The sequence below is a fragment of the Puma concolor genome, chromosome D4, assembly GCF_028749965.1.
Source record: "Puma concolor isolate L17-30 chromosome D4, mPumCon1.1.hap2, whole genome shotgun sequence".
Taxonomy (NCBI): domain Eukaryota; kingdom Metazoa; phylum Chordata; class Mammalia; order Carnivora; family Felidae; genus Puma; species Puma concolor.
In genome coordinates, this window is record NC_141679.1 from 73143493 (window position 1) to 73165226 (window position 21734).

General features: G+C 42.7%; 1 protein-coding gene across 1 annotated transcript in view; it reads right to left on the reverse strand.

Annotated features, from left to right (window-relative positions):
* SUSD1 (sushi domain containing 1) overlaps nt 1-21734 on the reverse strand; it is a 138715-nt gene that overhangs the window by 81042 nt on the left and 35939 nt on the right. Inside the window, exons 7-9 of the mRNA XM_086683946.1 lie at nt 11307-11486; nt 2391-2488; nt 1416-1602 (exon numbers count right to left, since the gene is read on the reverse strand). Of these exons, the coding sequence (XP_086540072.1) occupies nt 1416-1602; nt 2391-2488; nt 11307-11486 (465 nt within the window). The remainder of the gene's footprint in view (nt 1-1415; nt 1603-2390; nt 2489-11306; nt 11487-21734) is intronic.

Genomic DNA, 21734 nt, shown 5'->3' on the forward strand with positions numbered 1-21734 from the left:
AGCCTGCTTTGGATCCTCTGTCCCTCTCTCTGCCCCTTCCCCCCTCAAAAAAAATAAATAAAACATTAAAAAAAAGAATACACTTATCGTGATGAGCACTAAGTAATGTAGAAAATTGCTGAATCACTGTATCTTACACCTGAAACTCATGTAACACTGTATGTTAACTGTACTGTATTAAAATTTAAAACTTATGAAAAAGAGAAGAAGACATACTCCTTTTTAAATGTTTATTTATTTTTCAGAAAGAAGTGGGGGAGGGGCAGAGTGAGAAAGGGGCAGAGGATCTGAGGCAGGCTCTGTGCCGACAGTAAACAGCCCGATGCGGGGCTCAAACTCACAACCTGAGCCAAAATTGGATGTGAGAAATATGCCCCAATAAGACCTATTCCTACTAAACCCACAGCAGTTTATCATTAATTTTGACTAAGATTCTCTAGTTATATTAATTCTACAACATCTTTCCCTACGTATTATTTGTTTAGAAAGAAATATTTTGGGTTTTTTATATATAAGTACCTTAGGAATCTAATCTGTGTAATTTCATATCTGGCTTTCTATTGTTAAGATCAGCAGACTATTCGATTATTTCTGCCAAATCCATGTCACTTTCCAGTTCCTGGTGGTAGTAATACCCGAAGGCTGAGGTACATTTTAAGTGGGACATCAAACAGCTAGTTGAGAACCACCTCCACTCACCCAAAATAATAAATGACACTAAAGGCTTCTTGAGATTTGCTTATAAGGTATTTAATCAGTCCTGACACCCCATAACCAAAATTACGAAAAAAAATTTATTATAATTGTCACAATATTGTTGTAAAAATCATGTGATAACTATGTACAGTGAGGTTTATTACTACTTTTTGAAACTCCTTCCTGTCCACTTCTCTTCTCACTTAATATCTCCCTTCCTGCATCTTAGGGCTGCCTCTTCCCTATCCACTCACTCACTGTCAACTTGATTCCCACCCCTCACCAGTCCTGGGGTCAGTTTCCTACCTAGATGGAAAGCTGCTGGGTCACCCTCTCTGGCTCCTCCTCTCTTATAGCCAAGAGTAAGAAATGACCTTGCCCTTTCTGACCAAAGATAAGCCACATGGCTACTCTCTACTTCCTTGGATAATTGGGAATTGGCTGTACTGTCACCAAATGTTCTCCTCTTTTAAATGTCTCATTACTTTCCATTTCAACCAGGGACCCAGCTGTGAAACAATACATCGGTGCATCAGTAAGAGAGGAATCTCTCTTACTAGATCTGCACTGGTTCTGACCCCTGGAGTAACTGCATCCTCCTGGCTACAGATCTCAGAAAATAAGTGGGAACTCTCATGCCCAGTTGATTCTGAAGTACACTTCCCCACATCCTGTGCTTAACGTTTCCTAGGAGGCAATGAGACTTCACCTCTACCTACCAGCTGTCTGGAACCCAATGATGGTGGGCACGGAGCGTGTGGGCAGGGCGGTGAAGATGCTCACGGTGTAGTTGGTGCCTGGGTACAGATCTAGGCACACTTCGGGGGTCCTGCTGTCTGTGGTCAAGTTGACGGTCTCCTCATGAACTGATTCCACAGGGTGCAACCGTTGTCCTTTTATGTGTATCTTTGGGAGAGAGAAAGAAAAAAGAACCCACCATGACTCCAGTTAAAACAATAGAAAGGGGCGCCTGGGTGGCTCTGTTGGTTAAGCATCGACTTCGGCTCAGGTCATGATCTCACGGTTCGTGAGTCCGAGCCCCACATTAGGCTCTGTGCTGACAGCTCAGAGCCTGGAGCCTACTTGGGATTTTGTGTCTCCCTCTCTCTTTGCCCCTCCCCCACTCACAGTCTTGGTCCCTCTCTCTCTCAAAAACAAATAAACATTTAAAAAATTAAAGAAATAAAAAAACAACAGAGAGAGACACTTTGTGGGGCTGGATCCCATCCCCCTACTACACTGCGCACCCAGGGGAGATGAATAGGTTAAGTTTCTGCTATCGGGTATCTGATGATGAAGTCTCACCCTAAGAGGTGACATAAAATGACATGAATGACCAGCCATCAAGGAGGCAGTCACAACCTGAGAGCCACTCTCTGCATCCTGTCACCCAGTCAGCAGATGCTTCCAGGCCCCCTCTGGAGGAGTGAAATACAAGTGCTTGGAAACAAGCGATAGTGATGATGCCAAATATAAATATATCCCCCACACATATACTCTGTCGAATGACAAATATATTAAACACAGAATGTAAAATAAAATACACCAGACTATGTTAAAAATTCTGATCACTTTTTAAAAGGACAATCAGACAATTAGACTGAGAAGACCTTAGAGCAGGAAGTCCCTCCAAGTCACGTTCCTGTCGCATACTATTTCTGCCCTGTCAAGAAAATGTTGATCATTTTACTTACCACATAGATAATCTTGGAGACTGTTCTTCCTGGGTTTATTTGCCACCTCACACAGCTGTTATTAAACACTGATACATCATTAACTTCTGCAATTATTTCTAAAACAGAAAAAGAGAGTCCACTCACAAAATGCATCAATGGGCTTTGGAAAAATCCCAATGGCAATCATGATGGACGTAGTTTATCTGTGCAGCTGACAACTCGGCTAATCACCATTCATGCTCTGATTCAGAAGCCAAATCAGGCAATTCGAGCTGCCCCAGGCCAATCACCCAATTCATCTTCATCTAAAGATGGGCCTGGCCCATTACCTGACTTGGAGGAAAAGAAAAGACGGATAGCCACTTGAGTGTGGGTAAGAACTCCAACCTGTGATTGGCCTGGCAGGCCACTGGATGCCACTGGCGTTCCACTCATGTGGGATGGAGAGGCCCAGAGCTGAGCCCTGAATCTTCCCTGCAGCCACATAGGTAAGATCTGTTTCTGGCTTCCCCATCTGACCTGGCTGACACAATGCTCTTATTTCCAGGTCACTGCTGTTCCCAACAAGGAAATGACATGCATCACCACACACAGGGCCATTCTTCAGCAGCAGTGTGGGGTAAACTACATAAATTCCCCACAAGGTCCCTGGATAATTCTGGGGCTCCTCTAACTGAAGCTATTTAATTCTGATCTATCAGAAAGCCACAGATTTCTTCAAGTTGTTCTGCTTGAATATTGTATTTCATGTAATAAATTTGGCAGTGTGGGAAACCATATGAGGGCATTGGTTCTGAGGTAACACAGTTTGCAAGGGATTGTACTGGCTCTCTTTCCTCCCCTGCTTTACTCACCTTACCCCACTCCTGCTTCCCAGGGTGTCATTCCCCCTTGTGTAATAAATATAAGCCCTGTGCCACAGGCTCTGCTTTCTGGGAAACCCAAGATAAGACTCCCATCAAGAAGAGTGAGAAAGGGGCACCTGGGTAGCTCAGGGGGTTAAGTGTCCGACTTCAGCTTTGGTCATGATATGGCCATTTGTGGGTTCAAGCCCCGCATCGGGCTCTGTGCTGACAGCTTGGAGCCTGGAGCCTGCTTCAGATTCTGTGTCTCCCTCTCTCTCTGCCCCTCCCCTGCTTGACTCTGTCTCTCTCTCTCTCAAAAGTGAATGAACATGGAGGAGGAGGAGGAGGAGGAGGAGGAGGAGGAGGAGAATGATTACAAGAAAGGTGAGAAAGAGAATTCCCCACCTCAGAAGATGCCTCCCCTCATCTCATCCCCTGTCTCTCTCCCTTCTCAGCCTCCAACATGGGAAAGAGAGCCTGACCTGTACCTTGGGTACCTGTAGGATTGACTCATTTCCCCTGTACTCACAACCAATGCCACCATCAGACTGTGATCTACGGATGATCTCTTTGCCAAAGAAGATTTTACATCTTTACTAAATCACCCCATCAGCAGCATTACTGGGTCTCGGGTAAACCCAGGTCAGCCATCAGTAAGTGAGAGTAAATACAGGCAGAGAGAGGAAAACAGGCAAATTTCTGGTGAGACACCAGAGGATCACCTATGGCTGTCTAAAGCATTCCTGGGTCTCTACATCAATGCTTTTCCCAGAGCACAGATAAAATGAAATCAAAGAAATATTCCAGTTGTGGACATGAGTATCCTAAGAGATGTAAAGATCCTATCTGTTTGCCGCCCTGAGGAGCATGAAGATGACGTTGGTGCCAGTCTTTCATTAGCGTGAACAAGCCCCAAATACTCCGGGACCCTTCCCTCCCCATCACCCTTCAAAGTCCCTGGAGCCCTGGACTCCCCTGCTCACTCACACATCACTCTGATACCAACTCACCACCTGGTCCAGAAAGAAAAGGAAACATCCCACCCCCCACCTTGTCTCTGACCGCCAGTGAGGCAAATGTTCTTCTCACTCAGGACCCCCCTGCTATCCAAGCAGAGATTAGAAAGGAGACATGAAAGTTTCCTTCCTTGTCCTTCCCTTCTGCTCATTCACTATGACAACAGCAAATGACATCTCAAAATTGCCATCTGCCTCCTGCCTGTGCCGTGCTCTCTTGCACGGATGGACCGAGATCTGATTACGGGGATGTCAGATATTTCATCCCAAGGGGCCGTTTAACAAAACATGCTTGCTTTTCCCTCCAGGTGTCACCAGGTGGAAAGACCTCTTTATAAACACATCAGGTATTAAATATCCACATTAATGCTGCCTTTTTAAAAGAGATGCCCTCATTCTAACAGTACTGATAACTGAAAACATTTCTGGAAGTTCTCTTTGGAACTGGCTCCAGGGTTCTTTATTCACCATTCACTGAATGATGAATCCTCCCATGCCAGACACTGGGCTGTGACAATGATCAGAACATATCAGAACATTCCCTTGGGAATGCGTGGTCTAACGGAGGGAGCAGACATAGATGCAGGTAAGTACAACTCAATAAATCTTAGAACAAAGTTACACACAAGTACCACAGGGTAGAGAGAAAGGAGCCACCCACTGTCATTGGAAGACCTGGGGAAGCTGGCTTTGTGGAGGGCATGACCTTAAGGGACGAATGGCTAAAGAGGGGGGAAGACACCCAAGCAGAGCGAACCTAACGCAGGTCTGGAGCTACAGGAGGGTGTGGCATATTCACGGTGTTGAGTGACAGAGAAGCATAAGGCACTGAGAAGGGCGAATGACAGGAAATGAGGCTGTAGACGTAGACAGAACAGACTGGGCTCGATCCTGCCCGGCAGACTAAGTGCAGACTTACTCCCGTGAGCAAAAGCAGGAAAATAATGGAACTTTTTTTTTTTAGAAAGATGATTCTGGTATTTGTTGAAGTAGACACCAGAGTAGAACTGGAGGTTGTAAGAACAGGATACTCTTTACTCAGCACTTACAATATGGCAAACACTGATAGATCTTTAAAGACTAGATCTCATCTTGGGGCACCTGGGTGGCTCAGTTGGTTAAGTGTCTAGCTTCAGCTCAGGTCATAATCTCACAGTTCGTGAGTTTGAGCCCCGCATCCAGCTCTGTGCGGATGGTGCAAAGCCTGTTTAGGATTCTATCTCTCCTTCTCTCTGCCCCTCCCCGCCTTATTCTCTCTCTCGCTCTCAAAAATAAATAAATAAACTTACAAAAAAAAAGATCTCATTTTAACAGCAGTCATAAGAAGCAACAGTGAACACTTACTGAGTAATTACTATGGGTCTGACAGTATGTATAGTACTTTAAAAGTGTCATTTATTTCATTTTCAAAATAACCCCATGATAATCATTTCACCATATACGTGAGTCAAACCACCACGGTGTACGTCTTAAACTTATGCAGTGATGTAGGTCAATTATTTCTCAATAAAACTAGAAAAAATATATTAAGAATTAGGGGCACCTGGGTGGCTCAGCTGGTTAAGCATCCGACTTCAGCTCAGGTCATGATCTCACCTCTCATGCGTTCGAGCCCCATATCAGGCTCTGTGCTGACACCTCAGAGCCTGGAGCCTGCTTCTGATTCTATGTCTCCCTCTCTCTCTAACCTCCCCTGCTCATGCTCTGTCTCTCTCTCAAAAAAATAAATATTAAAAAAAAATTTTTAATATATTAAGAATTAATTTAAAATAAGCCCATGAGCTTGACATTATTGTGTCCATTTTATAGACATGAGGCTTAGAGAAGTTAAGTAACCTGCCAGAGGTCATATGGGTTGTAAGCTGTCAAGTCAGGATTCAAAAGTAGGCCTGTCCGACTCCAAAGCCAAGAGCCAAGGCACTGCAGAGGTTATTCAGCAAAGAAGGGGAGGAATGGTCTCAGGGCCTTGTGTTTAAAGCCATGAGACACTTCTGAGGGAGACACAACAGGAGGTGAGCGATAAGGACAGTCAGGAGTTGAGGCTGACTGCCAGTTTTCGAGCTTGACAGTCTGAATGGATTGCCTTTTATTGTTCTCCGGAGAAACACAGGGAGGGCTACCCTGGGTTTGTGAGGAAAAGACTAATGAGTGTGTTCAGAACATGCCAGATAGGAGTTATCTGCAGAATATCCAGGGGAGAAATAATCCTGAGAGTCAGCCATGTGTGGATGGTCACTGAAGCTGTGGGTGCAGGTGGAACGTCCAGGGAGGACACAGAGATGAGCCCAAAGGCAGAATGCTGGGAAACATGGAACCCAACGGGAACCTACAGGAGAAAGAGCAGAAGAGAGGGAGGAGGAGGCTGGCTGGTGGGTGCCTGGAAGTCAGGGAAGGAAGATCTGAAGGAGTGTCCACTTCCTCGAAAGTTATCTCCCTTCCTTGCCACCAGTTCCCCACAACCTCCTCACCTCCGGCCCAAGAAGGACCTGGAGCAGATCATCACGGCACCAGGGAAAACCTCCATCTCTTTCTTCTCTCACATGGCTCTTTGTCCCCTGACAGAGTGCCCACAGCGTCATGATGAGATCCGAGGTTTGACTGCGGGCAGAGCAGGCCTTTGCCTTGTCCAGTTATAGGACACTTAGGCCTCTCTGGCTTAAAAAAAAAAAAAAAAAAAAAAAAGGAGGGCCCCACACCATCCAGTTGAACTATTCACTAGATTTGGGGAACCAAAGCTTCAGTAGGAAATAAAGTACCTTTGGTTTGCTTTGGATTCTTTATGTGGTACATGCATGTGTGTATGTATGTATGTGTGTGTGTGTGTGTATATATATGTATGTAAATGTGTGTGTGTGTATGTATACATACACACACACACACACACATATATATATATGAGTATTCTACTAGCATCAAGTATTTCTCTGCAGTACTTACCACATTTGTAACTAAATAATTTTGTCTGGTTACTTAATGTCTCCTTAATGTCTCCTGAATCTCTCCTGAATGTGAGCTCCATGATGGCAAAGACTGGGTTAATCTCTCTATTCCCAGAACCTAATAGACTATCTTGTATTTTTTTTTAATATTTATTATTTGGTTGATTGAGTGGATGGATATGGATATCTGATCAACAATGCTAAATGTTGTGGAAAGGTTAAGAGGAATGAGGACTGAAACTAGAACATGAATTTGGCACATGGTCACTAGTGGACCTTGGCGAGAGAGCCACCGTGGAGTGAGGGTGTTGGATGCCTGATTCTCCTTCAGGAGGCTGAGTGGAGAAGCAGTGTGGGTGCAGACAGAGAAAGTGGGCATAGACTATTCCTTCAGAAATCTCAGTGTGGACAGGGACTAATCCAGCATACTCTCTTGGTTTCCAATTTTATATCCTTTTTCTCTATTTTTAGAAACAGTAAAAGCTCACAGAGAATAAATTGAGGTAACCCAAGCAGATGGTCAAGCTCAGTGTCACTTCTAGTCAAAATCAGTATCTGATTTCAAAAGGTAAGTGACTGATCTTCTAATATGACTCATAAACTACCTCCAAAGGCAGAAATTACCCGACACATTTCGATAATGGCAGCATCACTGAAATCAAAGTGACTACTTTGAATAAGTACATGCTTGGCTGTAAGAGTTCTTCGATATTTCTTTTCCTTTTTTCAAGTCACATAAAATAGGTAGAAATAGCATGGCTTAGGGTAGTGCTTTCCTAAAAAGCATTGTACACCTCAGGATGATTTTCTTGTGGCACATGAATAAATTTATATGTTTGCTTGCATCGACTTCTTTGTATATTAGAAAAAATACACATAGTCATCCAACTCATAATATCACACATACTACAAAGTTTCTTTGATCAATAAATTTGAATTATACTGGGGCACCTAGGTGGCTCAGTCGGTTAATCACCTGACTTCGGCTCAGGTCATGATCTTGCAGTCTGTGAGTTCGAGCCCGGCACCAGGCTCTGTGCTGACAGCTCAGAGCCTGGAGCCTGCTTCAGATTCTACGTCTCCCTCTTTCTCTGTCCCTGCCTCGCTTGTGCTCTCTCTCTCTCTCTCAAAAATAAATAAACATTAAAAAAAAAAAAACTATAAAAAAATAAATTTAAATTATAATTTTAAATTTTGTGTTTTTTTAAAGAAATTTATTAAATAATACTTTTGCTATGGTAAACATTATCGGCGGGGGGTGGGGGGGGGCATTCAAATAATTCAAGCTTGGGAAACACTGGTAGGAGAGAGACTGTGGGCGTTCCAGGCTTCCAGACCTAAGTTCAAATCCTGTCTCTGCCATTTACTAGTTACTGAATGACCCTGTGAAAGTTGCTGAACTTTTATGAGTCTCAGAGTACTCATCTACGAAATGAAATGTAACATACTTACTTTATAGGGTTTTCTTGAGGACAAAATGAAACCAAGCATTAAGACCCTTAGCAGAGCCCTGGGCATCTAAGTCAGTACACAATCAACAGCACGTATAATGCTTGACAGCCAAACTTCATACACGTATTCAAACAAATCCAAGCCATGTGGCTTTTATATAAATGTGTCCATTTATTCCAGCTGACCTTTCTTTTCCATCTTTCTTTTCCATAATTGCATTAGAGCTTCATGTGAGCACTCACCAGGCTGAAAAGGAAGATCAACAACAAAACAGAGGGGCAGATGCTCATAGGCAGCCTAGAGGAGTCAGGACCTGAGTCAGGTTAGGGGGCTCAGAACAGATCCCAGCAGATAAACAGTCTGTGTTTCAATAGAGATATTACCCTTCTGAGAGCACGGCGTGAGTGAGCATCCACTTTATAATTATTAACTCAGATTCTAAACATGAAAAGCCAAATGACCTGAACAGAATGAAAGCCAGGCACAGTCTTATCAAGAATGAATCAGCCTCTTTGATCTTGAGGTAAACCAACCCACTAAACATCAAGCTTCCACCTGGGGTTTTTCCAGACACTAAAATGGTTGCCTAATTCTCAGCTGTCTGGAGTTGCCAGTCCAAACTGGCCTTAAAGAAAAAAAAAAAAAGTCCCACCACCTTGCCGGAGTCCACACTCCATTAAAAACATATACAGATCCATGCTGCTAATCCAAAGAAACAGGGCCTCCAAAAATATTTTTAACTAAAAACAACCCAGGTAAAGTGAAGATAAATTATTCCACCCAACTTGGAACAAAACATTCAAACATAAAAAGAGGGATAAACAGAACGAAAACAGAGAGCAGAGGGAGAAGGCATTCGGAGGTTAGGCAGGAAAGCAGAAGACGGGAAGAAGACCCAGAAATGGACACTGAAGAAGGTAAACACAAAATACACACAGGGAGCTGGTACAGAAGAGGTGCGAAGAAATCGGTGAAAACAGGGAAAAGAAGGAAGAAGGGAGTTCGGCCGGGCAAGAGCCATGGCAATCAGCGTTTCTCACTACATTTCCAGAAGCCTCTCCTACCTACCCACCCAGATCGTGTGCACTGCACCGTGAATTCATCAGCATGCAAATCACCCCCTTTATCTGCGGAAATTGAATTTAGCTGCCAATCTTGATTGAGGGCATAGAGGCCTCCTCACAGAAAGATCACAGCTCTCAGGGAAAATGCCTTTTCTCTCCTTAAATCAAAGCTTGCATAAACCCAAGGAAACAGCTGCAGCTGGAGCCACAGACTCCGTGAAAGGTGGCAGGCTGAGGACGGTAATTATAATTAGCAGTTACATAACATGTTTGTTCTTCAAAGTGCTCTACAAGCATCAGCTAATTAATAGCTTACTATGCCCCATGCAGACCCACTGGTTTTTCAAGTAGTGACTAATCCCTGTATCCCCACTGAACTCTGGATGGCGGAGGCAGAGCAGGGTGAGCAGTGAAGCAAACAGCTGAGGGTCCAGAAGCTATGCCCAGCTCTCTCCAAAAGTGACGCCGGAAGTGGCTCAGGGCCAGGAACGTTTCCCCAAATGTTTAATTCAGCACCCCATGAGACAGCTTGCCTCACTTCCTCTAAATAACTCTTAGATGTCTCAAAGAGATATCTGTATATCCATGCTCAAATAGCCAAAAGGTGGAAGCAACACAAGTGCCCACCAATGGATGAACAGATAGACAAAATGTAAACACACGCAGTGGAATATTACTTAGCCTTTAAAAAGAAGGAAATCCCATCATTTGCAACAACATGGATGAACCTGCAGAACATTATGCTAAGTGAAGTAAGCCAGGCACAGAAGGGCAAATACTACATGAGTCTGCTTACATGAGGTATCTAAATTAGTCAAACCCACAGAAACAGAAAGTAAAATGCTGGTGCTATGGGGAGGAGGAAGTGGAGGGGAGACATTGTTTAATGGGTACAGAGGTTCAGGTTTGCAAGATGAAAAGGGTCTGGAGATTGGTTGCACAGCAACGTGAATATACTTAACCCTTAAAAATGATTAAGGTGCTAAATTTTATGTTGTGTGTGTGTTTTACCACAACTGAAAATTTAAAAATAGGGGCACCTGGATGGCTCAGTCAGTTAAGTGTCCAACTCTTGATTTCGGCTCAGGTCATGATCTCATGGTTCATGAGCTCGAGTCCCACTTTGGGCGCTGTGCTGACAGCACAGAGCCTGCTTGGGATTCTCTCCTTCTCTGTCCCTCCTCCGCTAACTCTCTCTCTCAAAATAAAAAAAAAATTTTTTAATTAAAAATAAACATTAAAAACCTCTTTATCTATTACACCACCTTTTCTCTGAAAAGGTGTCAACGTGCCCTACACAGGACTCTTAAGTAGGCCCCCCTGAGAAAACGGTTCATGAGAAAAATTTCTCAGCCGGCCAAGTAGAGGAGATAGGACTCACTGTGATTTAAGGTGAGTTTCAAAAGATGGATGCACAAAACTTTCTATCCAACCTATTTTCCCAATCTACCCCCTAAATCTTCAGGATTTAGCTGACAAACCTAAAACCAGGTGCCCTCTCAAGTAAATGGCACAGCCAAGCAGTACACAGAGGGAGCAATGGAATGGCTCCAGGTCCCACGCTCCTGCTGGCCATTTGCTGCCAGGAAACAAAAGCCCCACAGAACGGAGTCTATACCTGTGCATGTCAAAGGACTTTCTCTCCAAGTGCCTTTCTCTGTGCAAATGGAAATGATCTTTCCTCCAGGGCTTTCAAAGCCCTCTTGACAGACGTAATGAGCCATACTGCCCAGCCTGGAGCTGTGATTCCCCACCAGGACCGCATGCTGCACTTCCGGAGGACGGCCACAGTTGATCTCTGCAATGGGAAGTAGCAAAGCACTAGTTATGACCCCCAACTTCTATCCTTATAATTCATATTTTAGAAATAAACATGTAGGGGCGGCTGGGTGGCTCAGTCAGTTGAGCGTCCGACTTTGGCTCAGGTCATGATCTCTCGGTTCATGGGTTCGGGCCCCATGTCGGGCTCTGCGCTGACAGCTCAGCCTGGAGCCTGCTTCGGATTCTGTGTCTCCCTCTCTCTCTGCTCCTCCCCAGCTTTCACTCTGTTTCTCTCCCTCTCTCTCTCAATAAATAAATAAACAAACATTAAAAACAATTTTTTTTAGGGGCGCCTGGGTGGCGCAGTCGGTTAAGCGTCCGACTTCAGCCAGGTCACGATCTCGCGGTCCGTGAGTTCGAGCCCCGCGTCAGGCTCTGGGCTGATGGCTCAGAGCCTGGAGCCTGTTTCCGATTCTGTGTCTCCCTCTCTCTCTGCCCCTCGCCCGTTCATGCTCTGTCTCTCTCTGTCCCAAAAATAAATAAACGTTGAAAAAAAAAAAATTAAAAAAAAAAAAATTTTTTTTTAAAAAAGATACATTTAGTAATGATAGAGTCCATTCATCTGGGAAAAGAGAAAACATGAACCCCATCAAATAATCCAGTTGCAGACATACAAAATAAGATTGTTCAGAAGTAGAGAAAATAGATATACCTGACTTTAATGAAATTTACAAACATGTATACATAGAAAATGTTCCAATTAGGGATGCCTGGGTGGCTCAGTCGGTTAAGTGTCCAACTTCAGCTCAGGTCATGCTCTCGCAGTTCAAGAGTTCAAGCCCCGCATCAGGCTCTGTGCTCACAGCTCGGAGCCTGGAGTCTGCTTCGGATTCTGTGTCTCCCCCTCTCTCTGCCCTTCCCCCTCTCGTTGCCCTTCCCTCTCTCTCTCTCTCTCTCTCTCTCAAAAATAAAGCATTAAAAAATTTTTAAAGAAAATGTTCCAATTATAAGACTATTTACATTATGAAGAATTCCTTGTTCAGTGAAATAATCCATCCCAGGGTTCTATTAAATATTAACATTTTCAAGTACCTTCTACCATGTATCATCAGATCACAAACTCCAAAATAGATGATAATAGATAATAGATGTAGTTTTCTTGCCAATTGAATATTAAATGAAATATAAACAAAATATTTGAACTTTGTAAAGCAAATTAATAAGGAAAGTATAGTCTAAACATTCAATTTATAAGTATCTTTCAAAGAAAAAAAATCAGCTGCAAAGAGGGAGGCAGGCCTGACATTACAAAATTGATATGAAATTTCTTCTCTGCAACTCTTAACTACTAGAAGACACTAGAATATTTACAGAAACTATCTGAAGTAAATGGATTTTGATGTTACCATTTTAGACCCAGCCAAACTCTACCTCATGTAAAAGAAAGTCTTTCTCTGCCCCTCCCCGGCTCGCACTCTCTCTCTCTCAAAACTGAATAAATACTAAAAAATTTTTTAAATAAATAAAGTTGAACAAGGTAAAAAAAAATAATTTGAAACTAAAGTTCCAAATTATTTCAAAAACCCTGAACAATGAGGCAAAGGGAAGAAATGAACATGCTAAATTTCTCATGCAGTTATGGGGAGTTTACAGATATCATTTTATTAAAGAAAGCATAATAAATATAAAATAAGGAGGTCATAATAATCTCAAATGCAACCAACAATCCCGGTCATACCTAAATACAGAGGAAAAAATATATACAACTTTTGTTATTCATCCTGCTTTTTAGTTTTCTCCCCAGTCTGTAGAAAGCCAAGAAAATTAAGCACTCTTGACATCCAGGCTTTTAAAATATAAGGGCATTTATTGAGATAATGCACTCAAGATAGAGGAAAATGGTATGATCTGTTCCCTACTCCCCAAAGACCATTCTTGGCCTTAGAAGTAGGTGGCTTCTCTTAAACGAGCTTCTGATACAGAACAGGTAGATTTCATGGAATTGCACTTGCCTCCATCCCATTATGGATGCTTGGACTGTTGCAGAACCCCAGAGTTATTTCCCTGAGGGAGGCCTCCCAGAACAGGCTTTCATCTGTTGTCACTGAAGTTATCGTAAGAACTTCATTACAACAGCTCAACCCACCTGACCAGTCACTTGATTCCGAGATTTTTAAAAAGGAGTTAGTCTCTGGTCAGTGCAGATTCAAATCATGAGCAGTTATGGGACCAGAACCAGATGGTCATTTCATAAATCCTCCAACCCTGCCTACCTCACAAGTCCCATATTCGCCCACAGAGATTAATTCCCTTTTCTTACATGTTTACCAGACACAAGGCTTCTTGGCCCTCATCATGTTTTTCCCTTCAAAGCATCAAACCTTTAGACATATCAACCAGCCCAAAACACTCCAAGACACAAGTATATTTGTGTGTACATGAGCAGCCAACCGAACAGGTGGTTAATGTTTCATAAGGCTGCCCAGTCATTGTTGACATCTAAAATATCTTCCAGTTAAAACCAGGGTTCAGTTATAGCAGGAAATAGAGGGAACAGCAGTGAAGAGATTGAGGGTGTAGGTGATGCAGGTTTATGGACCTTGAAACTGGAATTCTAAACAGCACATTGGAGACAGTGGGAAGGAATCCAGTGATAGATAATTGGATTAAGGGAGAAGCACAGATTCTAAAGGTATAAGAATACAGAAGATAACTAAACTGCCTTCCATCCTTGGACACAACTAAGAATAATGGAAGACATGGTGGCTTTTGTTGGGAATACAAGATTTTTTTTTAATTAATACCAAAAACATGGGGAGCCTGGGTGGCTCGATCAGTTGAGTGTCTGACTCTTAGTTTCAGCTCAGGTCATGATCTCTGCAGTTTGTGAGTTTGACAGCGCAGAGCCTGCTTGGAATTTTCTCCCTCCCCCCTCTCTCTCGGCCCCTCCCCTGCTCATGCTCTCTGCTCATTCTCTCTCTCTCTTTCTCTCTCGTTCTCTCTCAAAATAAATAAACTTTAAAATTTTTTAAATAAAAAAACTAATACCAAAAATATTAATTTGGGAGTTGATGAGACATCAATAGCTTGGTCTCTAAGAACTAAGGTTCGGCAACTCAGGAAGGTGCCTAGTGGTAGACAACCTGGGCTCGTGACTCTATGCCTTCCCATTCCACAGCTACTCAAGTTGGAGAGTCTCTTGGCAAGAGATATTGAGAGAGGATTCTAGCATGGCTTGGATTAAACACATAGTTCTAAACAGAAGGTGTACATCTGACTTGCCTATGGGGCTTTGGAAAAACACCCATCTGGAGCCTCACAGCCTCTCCCCTTCCCCAGAGATAATTCTTCCGAATCAGTAGTACTGAGTTGGGTTCTTGGCAACCACATTTCTACAAGGTTCCAAGTTTGTTTTTTATGCACACCCTCAGCTGAGAACCTAAATGGAATACTAGTATGAACAGCTACCGTTTATCATCACATGCTTGAGGGTTTAACATCTTTCTATGAATATATTATGTCTTCCCAAAATATGGCCAGTTCGTAAAGGACAGACTCTTTATTTTACAATCTCTTGCACCCCCACAATGCCTACTTAAAATAGTATGTTTTAGGGACTCCTGGTTGGCTCAGTTGACTAAGCATTCAACTTTGGCTCAGATCATGATCTCACAGCTTGTGGATTTGAGCCCCGCATCGGGCTCTGTGCTGACAGCCCAGAGTCTGGAGCCTGCTTCAGATTCTGTGTGTCTCTCTCTCTGCCCTCTCCCACTCACACTCTGTCTCAAAAATACACACTAAAAAAAAAAAAAAAAAAAATTAATAAATAAGATAAATAAAACAATCATAAATTTCTTTTAAAAAATTATATGTTTTACATAGTAAATACTTAAAGAACTGTTCATTAATAGCACACTACTACTTTATCATTGTTCGAGATGCAACAAATGTTACTTTGATATGAGCAAAGACCCTGAGGAAGGAAACCTCAGTACGTTATAAGTATAAATAACAAGACAGGTATACATTACCTCTGTGTTTGTTATCCAACAGAGGTAACTCACACCTACCAAACACCAAGTAGATGAAAAGAGAGTAAAAGACTCACAAAAACTAGTATCAGTTTTGTACCAGGGAATTCTGTTCAAACCTCAATAATTTTACTTTTATTAAAAAACAATTTTTTTTAATGTTTATTCATTTTTGAGAGACAGAGTATGAGCAGGGAAGGGGCAGAGAGAGGAAGACACAGAATCCAAAGCAGGCTCCAGGCTCTGAGCTGTCAGCACAGAGCCCGATGCGGGGCTCAAACTCACGAACTGCAAGATCATGACCTGAGCCAAAGTCGGACGGTCAACCGACTGAGCCACCCAGGTGCCCCAAACCTCAATAATTTTAATCATGACAGCATCCACTGAAATCCTACTCAACATCAGTCTATTAGATATATACTATCTGACTGATTTCTCACAGAAAACCTTGCAAGGTAGATGGTTTTTTCTCATGTAGTTTATAGATATGAATATGCAGCTTAAGAGCCCCTAAGAGCTCCTAAGAGCTTAAGTCACATTCAAAAGTCACACCAATAGTAAAAGACAGAGCCAGCATTCAAGCCATGGGATGTATGGTCCCAAAGTCCAGGTCCATTAAATCTGGAAAGCCTCAGGGCACCTGGGTGGCTCAGTCAGTTAAGCATCCAACTCTTGGCTTCGGCTCAGGTCACAATCTCACTGTTCATGGGTTCGAGCCCCACGTCGGGCTCTGTGCTGAGGGTGCGAAGCCTGCTTGGGATTCCCTCTCTCTCTGCCCCTCCCCTACTCGCATGTGCTCGGGCATGCACTCTCTCTCTCTCTCAAAATAAATAAATAAACTTTTCAAAATAAAAAATAAAAAATAAAAATAAATAAATCTAGAAAGGCTCACAATGAAGAGATCCACTCGAAGCCCTGATTGGGACTGACCTTAGAGGTTAGCTAAAACCTCAGGAGAAAAGGCTGCATGAAGGAGCATTCAAATGAGTATGGAAGTGTTGTGTAACAACTCCCTCTGCCAAATCTGGCCTCCACGAGCTTTTCCAGAGCAAGACAGCTGCTGGAAATAGACTTACCTCTGCATCAGTGTCATACCCTGAAGCCTTCTTAGTACTGATGGGGTCTGGCCTGTCACAGATATCCCCACCACGCTTGAGAGACATGGCAGCTACTGCCACTTCTGCTCAGAACAAATGGTACACAAGAAAGCAGGTGGCTGCTATTTAAAAATACCCCCAAAATCAACCCAACAGACGTTACAATAGGTGGTAATAAAAATACGACTCTGGGGCACCTTGGTGGCTCAGTTGGTTAAGTGCCCGAGTCTTGATTTCGGCTCAGGTCATGATCTCACAGTTTGTGAGTTCGAGCCCCGCGTCAGGCTGCAAGCACAGAGCCTGTTTGGGATTCTCACTCTCCCTCTTTCCCTGCCCCTTTCCTGCTCACGTGCATGCACACTTTCTCTCTCTTTCTCTCTCTCTAACATAAATTTTAAAAAGTAATAATAAAGTAAATAAAAATATGGTTCTACATGAAATGCCCAAAGCTTTCACTATCACAAGGAAATAAGCCATTTAAAAACACTTTAGGGGCACCTGGGTGGCTCAGTCGGTGGAGCATCCAACTTTGGCTCAGGTCATGATCTCACGGTTTGTGAGTTTGAGCCCCGTGTCAGGCTCTGTGCTGACAGCTCAGAGCCTGAAGCCTGCTTCATATTCTGTGTCTCCCTCTCTCTCTGCCCCTTCCTCACTCACGCTCTGTCTCTCTGTCTCTGTCTCTCTCTCTCTCTCAAAAATAAACATTTTTTAAAAAGTTAAAAAAAAAAAACAGTTTATATCCAAAGGAAAGAAAAATAAAGAGCACAAATTTGCATTAGATATGCATTAGGGGTGTTCATTTAAGCACACGTTTCTCTGGCTAATTATATTATGAAGGAACAACGTTTGGATATGTATCAGCAATACAGTCAACTAATTATGAACATGGCTGGGAATTCTTCCCTACTGTCCTCCTATATCTGTGATTTTATTCAAATAATCAACTGCAAAACTGGTCTCCCCAGGGGGAAGATGTGCTGTGCCAATTTCAAGGACCACATTCACACTCTATTTCATATCTTGAAGGTAAAAATGTTTACCCACATTACTAGCTTTAATATTCAACCCAAGAAAATATTCTGGAAGGAAATCTGTTCATCTGTTTGATGAAAGGTATAGGAGATTTATGGCATCTAGTCAACAGCTGACTGCATCACAAATTTCATCCCCATTGGCTGCTTCCTATTATGAACATCAGCACAATAATGTGATTGATTTCAGAAATAACATAGTAATCTAAGGCGTCATCTAAGACTGAGTTAGAGACCAATAAATACCCAAGCTGAGAATGAAAAAAAAAAAAAAAATGACCAATAATGTCCATAAATTGAGCAGACGTTTTGCCAACTGCCAGGGGAAGGAATGATAGACCTATTCCACATACTGATATTGACTCCAAAAAAGTCTTCCCAGAGAAATAAATTTGTAGATGGAGAGCTCTGGCAGAGAAGCAGCAACAAATATGAAAACTAAAGAAAATCATATTAAAGTTAGTTTCATTTACACAACAATAACAGAAATGTCTCTGTTGTGCCTTAGAGTCAAAGCAGAATTACATATTGCCTAGAAATTTGTGTGACATGGCAGGTTGTAAGGGTCCAGATGGTCAGGTTAACATCAGAGTCTACACTATACTCATGTTCTGTATCAGATAATTCAGCACTTAGCCCTCTATTTTCTTCATTTGTAAAAATGTTCTTCCCCCACCTCTTAATGGTAAGCTCTTCATGGGCTGTACCTATAGCCCATATTTTTAAAATAACCCCTGCAGTCATGTGAGCTATTAATATTATTATAAACATTAATCTTTGTGATGCACATATGTATGAAATATGGCCTAAGGAATGGGGCTGAAAAATGTAACCTTGCGACAAAGTTTCATGCACTTTATGGCATGCTCCTAATTTGCCCACATGGAATTAGAGCCTCATTCCAAGATCACTGGAGTACTAAATTTCATATATGATCAACGTGGGGGGTTGGAATCTAACATCTCAGTATGTGGCAACCTGCATTTAGAAAATGGTATTGCCATCATCAAAGGAAAGTGGGAGGGTTATAGGATGCCATGAAGCACATTCTCAAGAGTAGCTTATTAACTGCTGTAACTAAGCTAATGAGCTCATTAGTACCAAAAAGTCCACTTGCCCTCAAGGCAAAAGGGGAAAAAAAATAACTTTTTGATGTATTTTGTATTCTAAAGTCTTCCATGAATGTTAGCTTTGGCTAACAATACATTTCCTTCAGATCATATTCATAGAGGCTCACTTGGAAGAAAAAAAAATTTCCATTTCACATAACAATACTGATTGTCAAGAAATAGTGTCTGGTATGGGAACCTCCTTCGGAGGAGGTGAAAGTGTGAGTGCTGGGAAGAAACAAAGAATTTATCAGCGTATCTCTCTTAAGGATCTTCCATTTGTAGATGGGATAATGGCTGTAGATGCTTTGAGCAGCGTGTGAATCTTTCTTTTTTTCAAAAATATGACATTAAAACTCTTCATTCTGGGGCGCCTGGGTGGCTCAGTCGGTTAAGCGTCTGACTTCAGCTCAGGTCATGATCTCACAGTTTGTGAGTTCGAGCCCCGCATCGGGCTCTGTGTTGACAGCTCAGAGCCTGGAGCCTGCTTCCGATTCTGTGTCTCCCTCTCTCTCTACCCCTCCCCCGCTCGCGCTCTGTCTCTCTCTTAAAAGTAAATAAACACTAAAAAATATATATATATTTTTTAAAACCTCTTCCGGGGCGCCTGGGTGGCTCAGTCAGTTAAGCGTCTGACTTCAGTTCAGGTCATGATCTCACAGTACATGGGTTTGAGCCCCGCATCAGGCTCTGTGCGGACAGCTCAGAGCCTGGAGCCTGTTTCATATTCTGTGTCTCCCTCTCTCCCTCTGACCCACCCCAGTTCATGCTCTGTCTCTCTCTGTCTCAAAAATCAATAAACGTTAAAAAAAAATTAAAAAAAAAAAAACCTCTTGCTTTTAATGCTCTACTTGTAAACAGAATATTTGAATTGAAAACTAATAGATCAGGCAACATGAAAGCTGGAGGATTTTAGATCTTCCCACTATGTGGTAGGAAATTTCACAAAGATATTACATTTTTAAGTTAGAAACACTACCTGCTGCTCCCTACTAGCTTATGACCTCTTATTCTGATGGTGAACACTTATCTGGCAGGTACTTTACATCAAGCACAGCACCAAGTGCTTTATATCATTATCTCATTAAATCTTCACAATAAGTCCACAGGATGAAAACAATCTCATTCCCTACTAAAGAAGGAAACTGGAGTTCAGAGAAGTTTAGAGCTGGTTACACAATTCCCAAGTGGTTCGGCCAAAACTCACCCAAGTCTCTCTGATTCTAAAGCTCGTGCTTCACCAGCCCGTGTCAGTCTTACAAGAGCGTCATCATTCACGCTGCAATGACTCCATTTGCAAGTGACATATTTCAATGGCATTTACTTGGCAAAAGGATAACACAAGAGATTTGTTGCACGCAGCAAGGAAGTCAATACTGTTTTCCTAAATGTTTTAAATTGTCAGTATGTAGTGAGGGTGTCAGAAAATCTGTTTCAAATGATTACCTGGAACACAAAAGATAACCACAGGAAAAGTGTGCTGCCACTGTACCCTCCCTCGCTCACAGCAGAGGCCATGAGTCACTCACGGCACACTTTCCTGCCAGGTCTGGACGTGGCCTCAGAATTGTCTCCAGACCCCTGCTAAAAATTCAGAGACAGCGGTGCAACAAAACTTGTGTGCGGTTCCTCACCTGAATGCCCTAATCTGTGTTCCAACTTATGTCAAAACTTTCTCAAACACTCTCCACTTTGCAGAGGTGAGACTGGGTTCTATTTAGAAAAATCTTAAAAGCGGAAGAGTTGGCTCAGCAACAATAAATATTCTTCTGGATGGATCCTGGACCCTATTGTGTGCTTCTGGGCCCTCCAGGTTTCCTACTTGCCTCCCACCTCCAGTACTCACAAGGGTTCTTTCTACATGGAATTTGCCTTCTAGAAAGTGCTTTGGGTTCTCATCTTGATACATAAGCTAGTGACACAAGGTAAGTCACTTCCTCTCTCTGGTTCTTAATGGGAAATAATACCCATTATTACTTGTAAATAGAATATATGTGAAATGAGAAATAACCTATTAACCACTTCAGAAGGAATTTCTAAAGATCAGATGAGACAATGTTTACAGAAAACCTTGTCAACCTTAAAGTGCTGGCCACCCCATTTGCAGCAACATGAATGGAACTGGAGGGTATTATGCTAAGTGAAATAAGTCAGGCAGAGAAAGACAAATATCATATGTTTTCATCATATGTGCATCCTAAGAAACTTAACAGAAGATCATGGCGGAGGGGAAGGGGGGAAAATAAAAGTTACAGAGAGGGAGGGAGGCAAACCATAAGAGACTTTTAAATATTGAGAACAAACTGAGGGTTGATGGGGGTGGGGAAGAGGGGAAAGTGGGTGATGGGCATTGAGGAGGGCACCTGTTGGGATGAGCACTGGGTGTTGTATGGAAACCAATTTGACAATAAATTATATTAAAAAAAACAAAAGAAACAATAAAAAAAAGTGCTGGCCAGCTTTAGAGAAAGGCTCTGTTATTAGTAGACATTACAAACCATGTTGTATCCTCATTAACTCAAAGGAGAAACTCGTGCCTCTGCAATCAGCCCAGAAGTGCTGGGCCCCCCATTCTTTGAGGGCCATATGCATGGATATGGGGAAAATCAGGAATCAGCCCCAAGGCCTTGCCCTGCTTCATCAAAGCACAGAGGTGTCATGCCAAGTGAGAAGGAAGTGTGAAGGTACAGAAGACAAAGAAGATGTGGAATCAGCAAAGGATATGAAGCTTGAGGGCTGAAACAAAACAGGAGGTCAGGGTCTCAGCAGGGCTCAGCCACGTGATCAGCTGGGACAGCAGTTCAGGAGCCAACTCCCTACTGTCAGGCATGGTCTGCACCCCCTTGTGAACGGAGTTCAGGGTGCTCCCACAGGCCTTAGGCATGCTAGGCAGGGTGCCAGGTGCTGGAGAGATCATGCCTAGGACGACTCCGTGGTCGCAGAGCTCCCAGATTATAGTCCAGTAGGGGTGACATAAACTACAAAAATAATCATAAATAAGATACTTACATATTGGA